Source organism: Manacus vitellinus, unplaced genomic scaffold (assembly GCF_001715985.3).
Source record: "Manacus vitellinus isolate BGI_N305 unplaced genomic scaffold, ASM171598v3 scaffold_24_pilon, whole genome shotgun sequence".
Taxonomy (NCBI): Eukaryota; Metazoa; Chordata; class Aves; order Passeriformes; family Pipridae; genus Manacus; species Manacus vitellinus.
This window is the reverse complement of record NW_021939798.1, coordinates 8,413,196-8,430,101: the sequence shown is the minus strand read 5'-3', so window position 1 is coordinate 8,430,101 and position 16,906 is coordinate 8,413,196. Positions and strand designations below refer to the sequence as shown.

The window sequence follows — 16,906 nt, the reverse complement described above, 5'->3', positions numbered from 1 at the left end:
TGGTCACACTACAGTACTTTTTCTGATGAAAAGCCATTGATCCTGTTCTGAACAGGCCCAGGCCTGGGGGAGAAAAGCGGAGTGTAGAGAGTTAAGGGGCAATTAAGGAAAAGCAGGACGGGCAGAGGTTCCCACGCTCTGTTGCGCTCAAGCGAGAAGGCAGAGCCAGGCAAAGGAACTCCTCGTGGCAGGGCATGGCTGGGAACAGCCACTGTCCACCCACACTTTAACAAAACAGAGCTGCTAACAAAGGGATGTCCCTGCCTTTACAAGAGTCCTCATTAAAGCCTCCTGCAACTGCTGTGCTCCAAGGCTGCGTTTTAATTTGATCTCTCTGCTCTGTCCCTTTTCTCTTGTGCAGATTTTTGGACTGCTTTTTAAGCCCAGAGCTGTGAGCTGCCAGAGGGGAGACCAGGAACAGTTCTGGTTTCTGCATTGTGCCTCAGACAAGGAATGATGGGTCGGCCTCTGGGTAGGAAGGAGCACTGGCTCAGTGAGACTCAGGTACTTATTGCCTCTGCCAGCACTTCTTCCCCGCTGTGGTTGCTGAGCACAGGTGACCATCCATCACTGAGTGACATTCTGGAGGTGATTGATGAAGCTGTCCAACTAAAATGACCATGTAAGTGCAGCAGGTTTTGAATCCAGACAGTATCCATTCATTTGCTTCCTTCAGTAAGAGAGGTCCATTTGGCCCTTAGCAACCCTGAAAATCCCATGATTAGAGCAAGCTGGTCAAATTAATCTCTTTTCTAAGAACCAATAGGAGTGTTCTCAGGAAGTTGTATTTCTTTGAACATGAGTCTCTCATTCCTTTTATGTACAAATTCAGGGTTAGGGAAGAGGCTGGCTTGGCTGTAAATCAGCTGTTAGTCACAACACAGTGACAGCACACACTGCAGTAGCAATACAGCTCCCCACGTATTCACCCTTTGGCACAGACATAGAGCTGGTTCCAGAGCCTCTGCCACCTTTACCTTCCTTTAGTTTTACAAAAAATACTGAAGAGTTCTCCTTTCCCTCACTGATGTACTAAAAGGTCTTCTCAGACTGGGGGAAAAAAAAAAAATCAAAGTGCAGAGATCAGATATGAGAATTTATGGAGAGATGTGAAGAGATCTGAAAGAGAAAAGGGAAGCAAAATATTTGATCAGCAAACTTCTCTGAAGCTGCCTAGTTAGAGCAGGATTCTTAAGATGTGGGGATGTTCAGCTTTTATCTCAGAAAAAAGGAACCCTTGAACTCATCTTCGGGTTACATGGGGACTGAGCTCAGCACACCCCTTGGGGCACCTATTCAAAAATCTGTGAGCTGGTGCCCCTTGGAGTTGTGGAATCAGTTACTGTCAGTCTGTCTGCTCTGAAGTGGAGTTCAGCCTCTTCAAAGCCTCAGAGCAGATCTGTGTCACTGTCCCACTTTGTTTGCTGAGATGTCTCAGAGTGACTCCTTGCACCATCTGACTCACTTCTCTGTGTGCAGGTGGGCAGCTGTGCAGGTCCAGACTGGGAAGTGGAGTTACACTAAGTGCTGTGGTGGAAAAAGAAAGGAATACTTATTCCTGTTTGCCTTGACCATGGGAGGAATTCCCACACCTTGGAGGGGTTGCACTCAGTTTCATGAAATCCAGTTAACTTCCACTGATTCTCTCTCTTCCTGGAGAAGGAACTTAGGCTAGATATGCAAGTAAGGAACAACACAGATTTAGACCCAAACTGTCAGTATTAAAATCTGTGTCATTCTTGCATTAATTTGGTGGGGAGGTGGAAGAACAAAAGCTCCAGGTTGAGACACTGCAGTTTGGGGAGTTAGCACTGAAGTCTGAGAATTGCCACAGACAGGCTGAGTGCCAGCAAGCACTGGAATCAAGCTGATAAGAGAGCTGAAGAGGCTGTAGAAGCTGTCATTGTAGGCAGCTGAATATTTTGAGCAAATATCTGACAGCTGGGAGATGATTTGACAGCACTGAACACGGGAGAATTGGGATGCAAGGTGTTGTCAGTAAAGGTCTGGGATCTGAAAGCTGGGGGTGCCTCATGGGTGCTGATGTCAGGACAGGGAGACAAACATGTGCCACCTACTTGCTGGGCAACTGCACTGCCAAGGTAGAGTTTCTGTAAGGCTGGATCAAGGAGGTCAGTTTTTATTGCCAGTGGATGGAGCTGGCATTACTCCTTGCTGATCTCTGCTTCTCCAGGCCTAGGCAGGACCTGTCTGCTGGTACCAGTGGGCTGTTTTTCCCTACTGGTGTATCAAAATGTTTAATCAGAAATGTTTGGCAACTTCTCCATTTGACTCATGCAGTATGTGAAGTAAATATTTTACATCCTGCCAATCTAGTTTCCTGAATTTGAAATATGACTAGCAGAGGTGATTCCATATTTGCCTGTTAAGAATAAATAGTTCAAGAGGAAATATTTCATTGAATACCACAGGCCATGGCTGTCATTTGCAGGATTTCTTTACAATCAGCTGCTTTTCCATCAATGTCACTTCCATTTACAGAGAAAATTGTAATCTGGTGTCAGAAACAATGCCTAAAGAGGGCTGATGACCTTATCTACAATTCTGGTTGTGTGCCAGAATATCACAGCAACATTTTGAGACCCAGCCTCTCAGAACAATTTCTCTTTATAGTATACACAATACAGCCCTCGTTGAATATTTGGCTTCTAACAGTCTTACTCTTTTTGAATCAAATCTTGGTTCCCATTGATTGATTAACAACATAACAGAAGTGCTTTATCAGCTGGGTATTCTCTTTAAGTGTCACAAACAACAGGTAACAGGCAGCAAGAATTAGCTTATTAACACTCTTGCCCCTGAGAACTTAAAAATATTACTTAAAAATTAGAGGCAATGGAGTTTTCTCAGACTAGCTTAATTAGGTATGGCACAGAAGATACCTGATTTTTTTTTTAGTGCCTTTTCGCTAATCTTTTTTTTTTTCTGTGATAAAAAGTTAAACAACAAAACAAACCTCAGAAATTTTGGGGAAATGTTTCTATAAGCAAGGATCTTCCTTTGAAATTTTCTAGGTGCTAAAGGACCTCACCTCATAAAAGTTTTAGTGGTTTAATTTTACACAGTCTGAACGCTCTTGCTCTACTTCAACAGAACTCCTACCAGATTATGAATTAGGCATGGCCATAACTCTGCCAGATGAACCAAACTGCACTTACCTCAAACACATTAATGCCTTATTTGTTTAGTTTACAACACACGTACTACCCTCAGAGACATTGGTCAGGAAGTTTTAAGGACAGGCAAGGAATACTCCACTTGAAAAACAGTATCCCTTGGTACAAATCACAACCTCAAATGGTGTGTGCAGGTGAAAGCAGCCAAATTCAGCTGTTGTTTGCAACTATAAAGCCAAAGTATCTGTTCTCCCGAAGTTATTGCCAAAATTCAATAATCCCCTGCACTGGTTCGCACAGAACCGACTCACTGTGAATTCACGGGATCGAACTCGCGTTTCCAGGTGCTGTCCTGCTGTTTCCAGGGACGGCACCAGGAGCTCGGATGCCAAGGCCAGTGTGTTCCCATGGCATTTGCAGGTCTCCTTACTCCACCGAGTGGCCGGTCATCCCACTGCACGCCTGTCCCAGCCCAGGGAATCCACAGCAAGAAAAGCAATACACAAACCAGAGGTGAACGAATAGTATGGGATAAAGCCTGCTTTCTCCCTCTTCCAACGAGTCCCACAGTCCTCCGAATGCCCTGGGGCCGAACCTCTCTCTGGCACATCCCAGAAGCCTCCCTGCTGCCTTAGGGAAGGGACAGCACCTGCCCACTTTTCTCTTGAGGAGCTCTGAGCAGTTGGGCAGAATTACATTGCCCTCAGATTACAACATGCAAGGGCATCTGTCTACCTCTTGAAAGCAATGGGATGTTTAAAACTCCAAAAGCCAGTGTAGTAGCTACAGCCAAGCTATTTTCAACTTCTATCCCCAAAAGAACTGTCGAGTGACACACAGACATTCCTCTCTGGATCTAAGCAAACCACAGTAACAGACCTAAGCCACAAATTCCTGGAGACCATTTTTGCCTTTTTTTCCCTTCCTCCATTTATTAAAAAATAATGATTCATCTAGAAAATCACCTAGCAGCTGTAACAGACTGAGAATGCACCAGCCAGTGTATTTTCTTTAGCCTAACTCACCCATAACACAGCATATGAACTGTTCAAAGTTCTCTCTTACTGCTTCAAATAAAGTTTCTACAAGTTTCATTTATTTTGTCCTATCCAAGATGGACTACACAACATCTGAATAAACACATTCCATCTGCAGTTTTACTACAGCTGACTACAGGAATGTAATTCCCAGATCTGCTGTATTTAGCAAGGAGAAGTGGGACAGAATAATAAAATTAGAACATGATATACCACACTGATGCTAATGCCAAAGAGTGATCACTTGTTGTGTCTCCAAACAGACTGTGTGAGATGAGTCCCAATTGGCTGAGTAGTGGAAGATAAAGGACAGAACAAAAATATTTATAGAGGAGAATGTAAGTGCAGCATCACTGTCACTGTGACCATCCATGGACCAAGTTGGCTGTGGGGCTAATGGTGCTGAACAGGCTGTTTCAAAGACACACTGCAACCAGCTTGTAGAGAAACAGCCCTGAAAAGGACACTCTAGGAACAGAGAAGTAATTAGAAAAGCACCTTAACCAGGCTGGTTCTAGCAGCCTTTATAATTGCCTTTGAAAACGACTGTGGTAGGCATTATCAAATCTACTGACTGCAGCTTGCAGATGGAATTATTCCAGCTGTCTCTTAGGCTTGGATGATTCACAGCATTTTCAAACAGCCACAGCCCTAGTCAGAACAGTATCTACCTATAAACCCACTGCATTAGGCCATTCATACTAACACACCTCTAGTCCTGCAGGTATATCCAACATAGTTCTGCCTACCTCAATCACCAATCACAAAGAAAAAAGATCCCCCCCAAGCAGTGACCAAATGACATTTGTTCCTCCATAAGAGCTGAAACTGCTCTTTAACTACCAAATGTATTATACAGCAAATGCCAAAAACAGGTTCAGAGAAAGCTTGTGAGGGTGAACTCTGCTCTATTCAAATTCTTACTGTTCCTTCATTGCTGTGGGCCAGATAAATTATTCCTTTCCTGAATCCCTCCTGGAAAAACCATTAATATATCCGAGACTTCAGAAATGACACATACAGATTGTGCTGCCATACATCAGAATATTTACAGGATAAGAGACACAACATGACCATGAAGGAGTGCTCTGAGATTTCCATCTTGCCTCTGTACACAGACATTCTCCTTCTGTTGTGGCTTTGAAAGAAACTTCTAGATTTCTTTCTCTGGCTTAGAAAAGGCAGATTGGTATAGGAAGCCAAAACTGCTCTTGCTGAAGCAGCAGTGGTGAATTATTGATTTTTAACGCAGATTTGTTTCTATGAAAATTATCTTCAGCTGATGGTGAGCAAAATAAGTCAGTGGCTGTCAGGCTACCTATGCAGTCAAAGCCTGCAGCTGCAGAGGATGAAATACAAGTGTTGGGCTGTTTTCTCTTGACTGACCCAGCATCTGTAAAAAATCTTATTAATATTTAGAACGACTCACTCTAATGGATTTGCCAAGTGCCATTTCCCTTATCTGGAAATGACACACTGCATGAAATCCAAATGGACAAAGTATGTCACTGCTAATCAGATACACACAGCAGGACTTGAACTCCTTTCAAAGCAACTCATTTCTTACAGCATCTGCTGGACAGGTGACCTACCTTTGTGATGATCTAGAGCTGTGACACACCAGTGACAAAGCCTCTGGTGAGATAAAAGGAATCCTCCTTGATATTAAAGGATATCTGCTTTTTGCTGCTTGCATTTGAATGGACACTATTTAAAGGCCTGTCTCCATGGGCAAGTATTTTTATTCTAACAAGTTTAGATCTGGCATAGCCCCTAAAATCAACAAATCGCTAACACCAGCCTTGTAGAAACCATCCTTTCTCCTCATAACCCATCTCTGCCAACTGAAAAACCTGCAGAAGCTGAAACAAAGCAGGACAAGAAACAGATGTCTCAGGCCTATGGCTGAGCACAAGCTCTAGGCAACGTGAATCAATGTCTCATTTGATAAAGAAGTGTAAGAACAGCACTCAGTTGTGCTTTCTGGAGAGACCATCTCAATTCTTTTCCTCTAGCAAGCCCTATAGTATTACTTGTTTAGGCATAATGCAAAATATTGTATATAACAGGATTGAGGACTACAAGCCAATCCAAACTGCTGCCATGGTTTAACCCCAGCCAGCAAACAAGCACCACAAAGCTGTTCCTGAGAGAATCTGAGGGGTAAAAGTGAGAAAACACATGTGTTGAGATAAAGGCAGTTTAATAGGAAAGCAAATGCTGCACACACAAGCCAATCAAAACAAGGAATTCATTCAGCACTTCCCATGGGCAGGCAGGTGTTCATCCATCCCAGGAAAGCAGGGCTCCATCACATGTAGCAGTTACTTGGGAAGAAACACCATCATTCCAAATGTCCCCCCTTCCTTCTTCTTCCCCCAGCTTTCCCTGCTGAGCCTGGCACCACATGGTCTGGGATATCCCCTGGGTCAGCTGGGGTCAGCTGTCCTGGCTGTGCCCCCTCCCAGCTCTTTGTGCCCCTCAGCCTTCCTGCTGGGTGAGGAGCAGAAGAGGCCTTGATGCTGTGACACCACTGCTCAGTGACAGCTAAAACACCCCTGTGTTATCAACACTGTCCCCAGCACAAATCCAAACACACCCCGAATATCTACTGTGAGGAAAATGAACTCTATCCCAGCCCAAACCAGCACACTGCCCAGGCTCAAACATGCTGATTTGCTTGGCAAGTTACTTAAAAAGTATTTCAAAAATGCAGATATTCACACTTACACACTTCCAGCACCCTCCTCCTGTTCATCTAAAAGCCAAAACAGAAAAGCTGTGATTCTCGAGCAGTGACATCAGTGTGATGCTGAAGAGAGATCAATTAGACCTATTTATTCCAACAAATGTTTAAAAAAATAAATCTGGATTTGCATTGCTAAAGTTCTCTAAAATACAGTTCAAGGAGAGAACACAAAAAAGGAAAGCACTTATTAGGTGCCAATACTGCAGCTGCTGGGTGACTGCATATGTGTTTGCACAGCATTATGCCTCAGTCCTTGCTGAGCCAGTGCTCTCAGGCATTTCATGACAGTTTCAGTTGCTGAAGTAATTGTAGGGCTGCTATTTATTTAGGATTCTGACAGCTGGAATGAGCTGTTGTGCCTCCTATCAGACACCAATAAACAGCAGCCGCTTTGAGCTCCATAGCAGAAGTCAAATGATGTCTGACCAAGTCTCTTCTTAACTAGTATATAAAAAAAAATGTTGTTTCAAAATAATAGGTCTCTGCAAGACTTAAAAAAAAAAATCTTTAAAAAATATAGATCAAGATTTTATATACCCTTCTTTTAAACACTGCTATTACCTCTCAGAACTATGCTATTATTGTTCATATAATGCTCCTTTCCACTCTCCAGGCTAAAGCTAGAAGGTTTAAGTGGCTTCTGTCCATTAGGACTCTTTCCTGTACAAGAAGAGGGTATTAACAGGGCTCCTGCTTCCAGGAAAGCAGGAATTCCTGCTGGATATGCTTTAGGTGTTAAGGCTAAAGGCAAAGTTTGAGTAAGAGTTATTAAAGAGAATGAAAACAAGAAACAAATGGCCACATGAAAAAGGTCAAATCCTCCTCTGGGGGGTGTTTTTCTATCTCCATAACACAGGAAACCTGAAGAATCCTGGATCCTAATTCAGGCCCCCCAGCAAGATGAGATGGACTGTGATTCCTCTGGGGTAGGTCCTCTATCCTGTTGTCTCCATATGTTCAGCTTGTAATCCAGCCAGGTGACTCAAGCAGAGGCCTCAGGACAAAGGAAGGAACATTCCATGGCCTCATGAAGCAGATCAGCTCTCAGAGAGGAACACAAAGCAAATCTGTCAGGGGTCAAATCAGTTTTAGTCTTGGTGTGTGAACAGAGAAGGGAGCATTCAGGGAAGGGCAAGAGCACAAAATCCTTCCAAGTCAAAGGATCAGAGTTAGTTCTTTATGACAGTGGACTTTCCTCTGAGTGTCATTTTTGAACAGTATTAAGGCAGCAAATCACAACTTAAAAATTCAAAAGCAACAACTCATTCAAGGAAAAAAATGCCTTTCCATGAGTGCTTGTGCACTTTATCACGAGATCAGAGAGGTTGTGTGTCCAAACAGCCATTGCTCCTCCTTCGGCTCCGGATTCTGGACTCACTCCTCAGGAGCCCTGGGGCTGGGCAGGAAGCCAGGCCAGCTGGGCTCCCCTTCCCTACAGCTGCTGCTGGGTCACCATCCTGAGCATTTTCAGTGCCATCTCCCCTTGGTCAGAAGGTACCTGGCACAGAGGTAAGCACACAATAAGCAGCTGCTCTGAGGAAGCAGACAGCAGGCACAAGCCTTCTGCAGTTTCCTTGCTGATAATGGTGCCCCCCCACCCCAAGAAGGTCATTATTTACCATGTGCCCAGCCTTGAGAATCCAGAAGAAAGCAAAGTTCTCATAGGCCTTGTGGAAAGCAGCTGTTTGGGTGGAATCTGGAGACACATACAGTGCCTTCCACCTTTTCTGGCTGAACTGGTCCAAACAGGGCCATTTCAGTTTCCGGATCCACGCTTCCTGGCCTGCAGGAGATGAGAGAGATGTTTGATTACAGATACTGACACAACAACTTGGGAGTCCAGTTCAGCTGGATGCCCACTGCACAAGGTACCAATACAGCAGAGTGAGCACAAAGTCTCTGTGTGCTCAGGTTCTAAAAACAATTTTGCTATGCCTGGGAAAATAATCCAGGCTGGTTCAGGACAGGGTGAAACGAATCAGCGGAGGGAGAAGGGGAAAGCAAACACTGAAGGTGTATCTGAAGTGGACTTATGATTGCACCAGTTAAACATCTGCCTCTTGGAGGTTCTGCTGCCCCAGAAATCCCAATGTTATTTTGTTTTACTCCTCAAACGCCTGAATGTCCTGCCGTGGAGAAGGATCAGCCACACCAAGCCCCCATCTCAGAAATCAAGAAACACTGTGTCTCTGTTTGTTAGACATTCACTGAGAAGAGCCTGGAAAAGTTGTTTTCAGGTGCTGCTAGAGAAGGTGACAAGACAGAAAAAAGAGCAATTCCAGGACACCAAGGGTGCCAAACCTTTAGCCCACCTCTGAACTACTGGAAGAATTTACATCTTAACTGCAGCTCCATTTTAGCTCAAAATATGATAAACTGGAGCACCACTAACTGCTAATCTGTTTTGATGGCCTAAATACTGTTTCCTGGATTTATTGATTGCTGTATTGTTCAAGAAGGGTATCTGAATACCGAAGTGGGCAGAGACAGGCAAAGAGTAAAGCCTTTCACAACACAGGAAGGTGTTGGGTGGTCTGTGATTGCAGATTATGTAACTCAAAAGAAAAGGTGAGTGGAAGGGAGCAGGGCAGTCTTGTAGCAGGAAGCACTGCAGGAGTACTTGGCCTCCCTCCCAAACTGCCACTGGACCAAATCTGCATCTTGCAAGCAGTGAGGGACAAACAAAGCCCAAGATGTGCAGGAGCCTACATGTTACTGAGGGCAGGTGTGTTCACTCTTCAACTGCACCTCCCTCATTAATTACAACATTCTTCATTTATGAACAAGCACACACACAAACACACAGATATATGCATCTATCAGAAGAGTTAAGTGAATTATTGGCTTCACTGAAACAAGCAATTACTAAAGTTTCAGATGCATTTCTCAACAGCATAATGGAGGTAAAGGATTTGCCTCTCTCAGAGGGATATAAGCAAAACATACTAAAAGCTGCTCGTTTATGACTGTAGTATTTAAGCTCTGCCAGTTAGAAGATCTGCATAGGAGACTGGAGAAATCCAGGTACCAATATCCTGGCAACTTCACATTCTACTCATCACTCATACTTCTGTTCCCAACCCCAGCCAAGAAGTTCCTTACCCATGGTGTCAACAATGAGATCCAGCTGCCCATTATAGACTGTGACATTAACATTGGCTGCCAAAAGCTGATCAACAACATCAATGACAGGTTTCATGAAGTCCTCAGCCATGTTCTCAAAGACCTGTCTGGACTGACCTGGTTGGAACAGGAAAGACAAATTTTAACTGATCCTCAAAGGATGTCATCCCCAAGCTGGTAGAGAAGTACAGGCTAAAGGTTCTGAAATGCAGTTCACAGCAGCATAAAAACCAGTCCTAGCCCAAAGTGGCAGCCAGTGATTTATCAGTCTGAGGAACCAAAGGGAACCAGAAAGCAGCCAGTCTCCCACTGGAGCTCACAGACAGCCCTGTAGCTCCTGGCTCCTATTTACACACACAAGGAGCTGGCATCCATCAGTCCTTTCAGCCTTCCTTTCTGTTTTACACCCTCTCCTCCACACAATGCATCATTACATGATACCAGACTTCTGGCAGAGAAAAACTGATGGCAATTTCAGCAAGATTGCATGAAAGACAGGAACCAACTGCTGAGATAGAGAGGATCTTCTGCCTCCCTCCCCTTGTACTTTTAATTACTTGGCTAAAGACAGATACAAGCAGCAGAATTGGAACCAGAACCACATCTGCCCTATGACATCTTCATTTCTGAGAATAAGTCCCCTTCTTGGCCCCAAGGATAATGACAATGGAATGTGAGCAACTGCCAGAGCATCTTCCTACAGGCTGCAGTGCTCTGAACAGCAGTGATGGACTCATGAGGTGCACGGGAATGTACCTCCCCATTTCACACAGTCAGGAATAATCTTCAGCTTCTTTCTGACAGGGCCATTCATCAGTTCATCCAGGCTGCCCTGGTGCATGTTTCTGACGTGGCGCTGGTAAAGTCGTGCTGGAAGAGGAGAGAACCCTTTGATCAGTGGCACAACTGAGACAGTCACCCTGCACAGATCATTTTCAGTGCCACAGTCACGGCCAACAAACTCTGCTCTAATGAAAATGCAACACCACAGAGAGAGATTTGCTTCCTTTTACTAGAAACCACTGAACTCTACCCTTACTTAGGTCAGGGGATGATGTGGGAGGAACCCAACCATCCATGTCTACTTTTGCCTAACACAGCATTTTTTCAGGAGCTCAGCTTCTGCTTTAGCCACTTGGTACAGACAGGGCTTCTCAAATGACCAGTTATTTTTGAGCTGCAATGTTTTACTTTTGGGAGTTAATTTCACCTTCCCTGATGAAGCCAAGAGAAAGAGATAAAAAGCCTGAAAGAAACTACACGTGCGTTTTTCACACTGATGCTCAAACATCATGGAGCAAAAGAGTCTAATCAGACTATTTATACTGATGAGACATTTCTGTGTCCTAGCTTGAAGACAGAAATGAAAGACAACAAGAGGAAGTAACTTAAAGGTCATAAAATGTGTTGCAATTATAGTGAGTGCTTCCTTGCTGTAATTTGTGCAGGATGTACAGGTGGAGGTGTAATCCACAGGGTTGTTCCACATTCCTATCTGTCTCTATTTATGCAAGAGCAAACAAGTTCTGCTCAGAAGAATATCAACATCCATTTTAAGGATGTGCTAAATTGAGGCTCTTTCCACTATCAGAGCTGAAGGTATGAATGCAAACATAGGGCCTCAGAAGCTTAAATATTTAAATACAACTTACTGAGATAGAGATTTTCTTGTTCATCTGATTTCATTTCTGGAACCTCCTTAGTCATGATGTTATAGAAGTTCACGTTGTCTGTGTTCTGAAAACACAAGATAATTTCAGTAACAAAACCATTTCTCAGATATGAGGAACAGACTATTCTGAAAAAAAGAGATAAGTGAATCCTAAATAAAGGACCCTGTGACCTGCCACTTTACCAGCACTTCAGGAAGATACTTATGGAAAAACTCAGGTCCTACAAGAGCAAGAAAAGGAATTGGCTCCAGATCAGCCTTTCTGTTTGAGGCAGCCAGGGTGCTACCTGTACTAAAGAATGAGATGTTAAAAAGAATGAGATTTTGGAGCAACCTTTCAACAAGAGAGACAAGAGCAAAACTTTACCAATTTTTTAAGCTGGAACTTGCTAAGTAACAAGATGTGACTCACAGTAACAGAATATAACTTGAAGTTCCTTTGCATCCTGTGCACCTACTGTAGGTCTTCAAATAGAGATCTGTGCTTAACTTGAAATTTGTGTCTTGCTGGATGCAGCTTTCAATATTCAAAGTTTTCAAGGAGATATAGCTCATTTAATTTGAAACTGGATTCTCTGGAATTCAACAGGACCACTTGCATGCTAAATATTAAGCATCTATTTCAGTGACTGCCAGGTTGAAACCTTGATGCAATACAAACCCCTGAGAGCTGCCCTACCCACTGCCTCTCTCAATCCCACAGTGGTGCACAGCAAACAAACAGCTCCTTTACATCAGCACTGAGATAAAATAAATACTGGCAAAAATGACTGGGCAGAATTCCTGCCAACCCAGAGCTCATAGAAAGGATAACCCGAAATCATGTGCCTCCCCAGGCACCAGTTAGTTACTCATGTTGGTCAAAGCTCTCACCTCTTCAATGACACCTTCAGCCTTGCCCCAGAGCTCAGTGGCCAGCCCATACTGATTTTTATTTATTGCATCCATTATTTCTTTGGCAACAGCAGTCACCTCTGCTAGGCCGTTATCATCAAGGAGAGACTGGAAAGCAAACACAAAAGAGGACAGCTTTAATTGTGATTTCACATTCATTTATTGCCAACAGCCTCCACGCTTTCCAGGTTCTCTTCTGGGTAAGAGGTAACCCTCAAATTCAACATTCATTTACACTGTATGGCAGCACAAGTGATCAGGTGAGGACCAAGAGTTTAAGAAGGTACTTACAGTGCTGTACAGGTAGGGCCCCCAAGACAGCACAGAGTCTAAAGAAACAGAACAGATTTCAAACATGGAACTTTCTGATCTACAGTTTAACTTTCTTTCCTTTTATTGTGGCAACACTGACCGTGACAAAAGCCTGTGGAGATGAATTAATCAGTAAAAAAGTACTGTCAGCTCAGTTTAGCCCTAAGGTTATTACTACAGAGCAGGTTCTTTACAAATCCTGCAACATCATTAACCCCCTAAAGCATTAATCAGTGAAATCTATTCACTTAAGGCAGGGATGGCATTTTTGACTTTAGGTACTTGGGGAATGATTAAAGGAATCAACAAAACAACAACAAATCACCCACAGTCTGAGGATTTTAAACATACCCAAGGGAGAAATCCACGAGTCTCCAAGAGCAGTCCCCATAAAATTGCACTTTATGGTCCCTTTTTGAACAGCCTGGGTAAATAACATGAAAAACAAAACCAAACAAACCCACAACTTTTAGTTATAGATTCATGACTCCAGAATCAGTTTTCTTTAAGAGAAAAAGATAAGTACCACTGTGAACTGGGCAACAGGGGCAGTGTATTCCAGAAAACACAAGAACTTGTAGAAGACTACATTTTAAAGCGAGAAGCAAACTACATCCTCCAACTACTTACCCTGTGCAGCTCTAAAGCAATGCCAGCAGCCATTTTACCTCCATAAGATTCAGAAAATATGTAGAATGGGATAGTCTGGGGAGAGAAAAGCCACACAAGGAACTCGTTGGGCAGAGGGCAGAAGATACCTGCAACCACAGCCCACAGAAGCCAGGCACTGGCTGTTCACCTCTCACTACCAAACACTCAGTATTTTTCTTATGCTTCTCAGATCACTCAACAGACAACAATCCACCCCAATGCTTATCTAACTAACCCCAAATTCAAGACACATTCTGAATTGGGGGGAATAAGAGGCAGTGATTATACTTGCACTGAGTCCCACCAACCCCTACCTAGCAGCAAACACTGCCCATCTGGAAATATGTTCACTAATTCTTTTTCAGTTCTATTTAAAAGCAAAGAAAAAGTAAATGCTAAATGAGAATTCAATTCACTTACCTGGAATTCTGTTCTACATGAGAAGAACTCCTCAAGGAAAACCATCATATCAGAAACTACCATGGAAAGGTTTCTGGCAAACAAGCTACAATCATCCACATAGCTGAATCCAGTGCCCACAGGATTGTCCACAAACAAGATACTGGCTGCCTGCAACTGTAAAAGCAGAAAGAAGGTTTGTATGAAACCACAGCTCAGCACCAGCAAAAAACTTAAGTTTTGATGGCACAAATGATTAAGTGAGGCTGAAAGAACTTGCAGAAAGATTAGGTGAAAGACCAAAAGAGAGAAATGGTACAGGTGACACTTGTCTATCAGAATGTAAAACAAAGAAAATGGTTGCCTTCTACAGAAAAATCTTCTCTTTTGGGTTGCTGGGATTTTGTGAGATTGTTGTAGTAAATAATATCGTTGTATAGTTACAACTGTAAAAATAAAATCAGATCAGCACAGAGAGCTCTCGTGGCTCAAAGCAGCAAAGCTCACCAATACAGAAGTACAACATCAGGTCTTTCAAACTGCCCAATCTGCAACAAGAAATGCACCCAAAAAACCCCAGCGATCCAGGGGCAGGTCACCCACGTGATGTGGGGAACTCCAAAGTACTACAGACTGTTTGTAGCTCAGAGCACAAATACATTTCATTAATTGAACTTCCACCTTCATAGGCAGTTGTAATTTGTTTTCCCTTCAAGGCCACACTGGACCTGTAATTACAAGCCATACATTTTACACTGCCATCCATCCAGAAAAAGCTCTATGACTGCCCACAATGAAGCTGTGATCTGAAAAAACATTTTCTACAGTTTCCCTGCTCTCTGCTTCCCAGATAACTGCACTTCACAAATTCATGGAAGCCCAGACATATTCCAGCAAATCAAATTAATAGGTGCAGTCTTCAGCTCTAAACAAGGTTACTCCTATGAGCCAATTTATTAACCACACTATTTTAAGATGAAATATTATAGTTCTACTGAACTTTACATGAAAACTGTTCTGTGTGTTTTTGCATAGCTTGCTTACACAAGCAAACAAACATTTGCAATCAATAATTAGAAGCTTAACTCTCTACTGTACCCAGGTTGTATTTCTTGGTTTCATTTCTTTGTCTAATGGACCGATCTCTTCAAAGTTCCCAAATCCACAACCTGAAGATCCTGGACCTCCCTGTGGGGAAAAAACCAAATGACAAAGAAGTTAAAAGGCAGCACGGCACACAACAGATAGGAGAAAAGTAAAAGTGAGCCAGTAAGTAGAACGACAGATTGTAAATTTTGAAAAATGGCTTTGGCACTACACGTTAATTTGCAGAGCAGGCTCTGTTCCTCATCTTTCATTATGTGCACACATCCCATTTCTGAAAGCAAGAATTAACCAGAGAAGCAGTCACTTGGGAGATCATCTGATGAGCTGCATGCTAAGTGGGCAGTTTCAGAACCTCATTCCCTGAATAACAAATGCAGAAGTCAGTGATCTGCAGGGGTTTGCAAGTCATTAGTTTAACCAGCATGTACAGCCTGTGCATTTCACCCTGATGAAATAACCCAGAAAGAAAAAGACCAAATCCTCAAAGTGATTATATTCAACATTAACTTCTGAAATGTACTGCTGGAGGTGACTGTGGAGAACATGCCACTGCCTTCATCAAACTGGGACAGTATGGGACCAATCTATAAACAGTCTCTCTTGTTTCCATTTTACATCTCTGATTATTTTATCTACTCTCTCTCTCTGAACATTGTTTAGACTGCAAGCTCTCCAGGAAAGGAGCTGTGACATTACAGTGCACTAAAATCACTCCTGTTGGGTGAAAGACAAGAAAAACTTTTGTTTCTGTAATTGAACTTGATGGAAGGTGAGCAGCTGGGGACACCCCACAACTGCAGGAGTCATCATCATTGTTTCTTCCCAACCTGAACACCTCATTCACAAGGTGAGTCATTTAGAATTAGGCAATTTTCAACCCTGTTTCTGGAGGGCTGCAAGATACCAGTCAAACTGAACCACAGATGGAAAGAATTATCACTGAGGTGTCTTTCAGCAAACCTTACCTGAAGCCACAAGACGAGAGGTAGTTCTGTGAAGTCTTTGGTTGGGTTATTTGCATAGTAGAGCCACCAGAACATGTGGGCCTTACTCCGAACCTGCACATATCCCCACAGCTCTTTGGGCTCTTGGGACTGCCTCAGAACTACACCTTGGGGGGAAATAAAAGTGAAAATCAGCCAGGTAAAAAGGCTCAGCTTTGGGCTTTCCACTACACTTGTTCCAAATCATTACATTTCAGTCTTGGGTGTGGTAATTAGAAGCGCTTCCATTAAAAAAAAAAAAATTACTATAAGAAACCTACTTATACTTACACCCCCACCCACAGCTGAGTTATCATCAATGAATGAAGCTAAGTGTGTAATTAAGGGCTTCCTTATCAGAGCCCTTAGAGCTGCCACCGGAACAACAGCCCAATCACTGGGATAATTTGTACTATCAGGAAACACTTAAAGTCTTTCCAAGGCCTGAGCTGAACGCACAGCCCCAGTGGACACGATGGAATAACTCACACCAGCTTCAGGGTCCCCAGGGCTCACAGAATATTCGGAGCTGGGAGGGACCCACAGGGACCATCGAGCCCAACTCTGAAGTGAGTGGCCCGTGAGACCTTGGCGTTATCAGCACCGTGTTCTGACCAGCTGAGCCTTCTCCAGCACTTTGATCTGAGTGTCGGGAGGGACCAAGTCACTCTGCAGTCCCCAAGGACAGCCAATGCAGGACAAACAGAGGGCCGCTTTTAAATGACTCCAAGATCTAATCCTAGGGTTAATGAAATCAGTATAGTCTGGTCACCTTAAGCAATCACTCTATTGCCCACGAAGGACAGGCACTCTCCCAGCACAGACCTTTGAAACTCCATCCC

At 43.4% G+C, this 16,906-nt stretch overlaps 1 protein-coding gene across 1 annotated transcript in view; it reads right to left on the bottom strand.

Moving 5' to 3' along the window:
* Window positions 1-6,358: 6,358 nt before the first annotated feature.
* Window positions 6,359-16,906, bottom strand: part of SCPEP1 (serine carboxypeptidase 1) — a 19,390-nt gene continuing 8,842 nt past the window's right edge. The window contains exons 5-16 of the mRNA XM_029960026.1: window positions 16,047-16,192; window positions 15,073-15,162; window positions 13,996-14,151; window positions 13,555-13,629; window positions 13,276-13,348; window positions 12,904-12,941; window positions 12,592-12,720; window positions 11,699-11,783; window positions 10,803-10,916; window positions 10,026-10,163; window positions 8,543-8,706; window positions 6,359-8,421 (exon numbers count right to left, since the gene is read on the bottom strand). Coding sequence (XP_029815886.1) covers window positions 8,356-8,421; window positions 8,543-8,706; window positions 10,026-10,163; window positions 10,803-10,916; window positions 11,699-11,783; window positions 12,592-12,720; window positions 12,904-12,941; window positions 13,276-13,348; window positions 13,555-13,629; window positions 13,996-14,151; window positions 15,073-15,162; window positions 16,047-16,121 — 1,203 coding nt within the window. The 5' untranslated portion in view covers window positions 16,122-16,192 and the 3' untranslated portion in view covers window positions 6,359-8,355. The remainder of the gene's footprint in view (window positions 8,422-8,542; window positions 8,707-10,025; window positions 10,164-10,802; window positions 10,917-11,698; window positions 11,784-12,591; window positions 12,721-12,903; window positions 12,942-13,275; window positions 13,349-13,554; window positions 13,630-13,995; window positions 14,152-15,072; window positions 15,163-16,046; window positions 16,193-16,906) is intronic.